This window comes from the organism of the source record quoted next (assembly GCF_019968955.1).
Source record: "MAG: Porospora cf. gigantea A chromosome Unknown PgA_NODE_5451_length_1875_cov_1271.9, whole genome shotgun sequence".
Lineage (NCBI taxonomy): Eukaryota > Apicomplexa > Conoidasida > Eugregarinorida > Porosporidae > Porospora > Porospora cf. gigantea A.
Genome location: NW_027151758.1, coordinates 1 through 1,875, shown reverse-complemented (window position 1 = coordinate 1,875; position 1,875 = coordinate 1). Strand labels below are relative to the sequence as shown.

General features: G+C 50.6%; 1 protein-coding gene across 2 annotated transcripts; it reads right to left on the bottom strand.

Annotated features, from left to right (window-relative positions):
• Positions 1 to 351: 351 nt before the first annotated feature.
• Positions 352 to 987, bottom strand: KVP18_001440 (uncharacterized protein; the record flags this gene model as incomplete). 2 transcript variants are annotated; one of them, XM_067951445.1, is made up of 2 exons in its annotated part: positions 352 to 766; positions 795 to 987. In XM_067951445.1, coding segments are annotated over 2 exons (608 nt in total), but the record flags the coding sequence as incomplete, so codon positions are not given. The 2 variants fall into 2 exon arrangements, with proteins under 2 accessions (XP_067807828.1, XP_067807829.1); XM_067951446.1 differs by lacking the exon at positions 795 to 987 and having other exon boundaries at positions 352 to 699.
• Positions 988 to 1,875: the final 888 nt, after the last annotated feature.

The window sequence follows — 1,875 nt, the reverse complement described above, 5'->3', positions numbered from 1 at the left end:
AAGACTGCTATTTTAGGCGACACCAATTTACCATTCACCAACTTCAAATAGCACTGCACAACCAACACTAATGGAATGCACAACAAACAAGGCAGACAGTCCACTCCACAATCAATTGTTTCGTTCGTGGAAACCACGAGCCAGCTCACGTAACGCTAGTCAGCTGTGGGCCCGGAGTTCGAGGTCGACCTCAACAAGCTAGCTGTAGAGTAGAGCTCATCGTCGCTGGAATAATTGCATGTGTATCATTGCAGCTTCTAAGGTTAGAAGACTGCTATTTCAGGGTATTTTACACGGGTCCACTCATGTGGAGTGGGGCGGACTCGACAATTCCTCTCGCGTGACGAAAAGTTACGATTCATTCAGTAGGAAAGTCAGAAGCGAAGCACCCGTGACGGTGCCGAAAAGTTCGCGCGTTGTTTGTCGCTCCTTCTCAGTTATTCGTTCTCGGTCAAGGAACCGCAGAGAGGGGATGTGGTGGATGAGGAACGCGCGATAGAGCTCAGGCCCTGATGGTGCCTCTGGACACTGCACAGGAGCAGGGCACTCCTTCTGGACGGGGTTGCCTGTCAGAGTGAGCCGCTCAAGGCGTTTGGCGTGGCCCAGCGGGTGCAGAGCCAGCAGTGTAGTGAAGGAGTTGTTGGTAAGCACCAGTGATTCCAGGTTCGGCAGACAATACGACAGGAGTTCCACGTCCATCCTCGATATACGGTTGTTACATGCGACTAAGCAACGCAGCCTCTGCAGCGGCGGAAAGCCGTCAAGTCTGTGTAACTGCGCTGCGGTGCACTCACTTCGTTAGCGAGTTGTCGCTCAGATCTAAGCAGGCAAAGTGGTCGCTGGTCGCGCCCAGATTCTCAATGGCGTTGATCTTCAGTCCGCGAAGGCTCAGGTACCGGTCTCCCAGGGGGTTGAGGGCCTGCCTCGCGTGATCCCTGATGAGCTCGTGGGTGATGCGTACCATGCACACCCAGATGCCCGTGAAATCTGCATTTTCGGGCCAGAATGCCGGCACAACCTAAAGCAAACTGTTGTGCCGCGGAGGAGCTGCCTAGAAGACGGCGCCCTACACAAACACGTCAAACAAATAACTGGCGCCGGCCGTGAAATGCATGGTACGAAAATAACATGGGTCCTAAGGTCCTACCTCAGTTCTTGGCAGCCACTAGTCGTCAGTAAAGATTAAACATCCTGGAGGAATTGAGGAATCACTATTGACGCTAGCCCTATAAGAAAGCCACGACACCCGTGAACAACTCTTGGAAGAACTTTACAAAATGCAATTGCCTGCAATCCTCTATGCCTTTTGCTTGTGAATCAGCGCGATGCGGGAAAGCATTGACTCATAGGAATCATCTAGCTGTTAACATTCTCAAGCAAAAGTCCGGGATAAATGATCATCAGAAGATCAGATCGTTAAGTCATCACTGGGTGGATGTAGGAAAAATTCGGCACCTGGGGTGAGCCAGGGTTTCTATGTCCTCCTCAGTTCTTGGCAGCCACTAGTCGTCAGCGATAAGATCGCCGGCTGTGGATGCTGCCCAAAGTCGTCATCTGGGACTAATGCATCAATCAGTGTATAAGTCAGAAAGGGGCGAAAACTGTCATCAATAGAGATCAGTAAAGATTCAATCATCCTGGAGGAATTGTAGGAATCACTATTGACGCTAGCCCTATAAGAGAGCCACTCTGTTGGAAGAACTTTACAAACCGCAGTTGCCTGCAATCCTCTATGCCTTCCGCTTGTGAATCAGCGCGATGTGGGATAGCATTGACTCACAGGAATCGTCTAGCTGTTAACATCCTCAAGCCAGCCCTATGAATCTCAGTCCGGGATAAATGATCATCAGAAGATCAGATCGTTAAGTCATCACT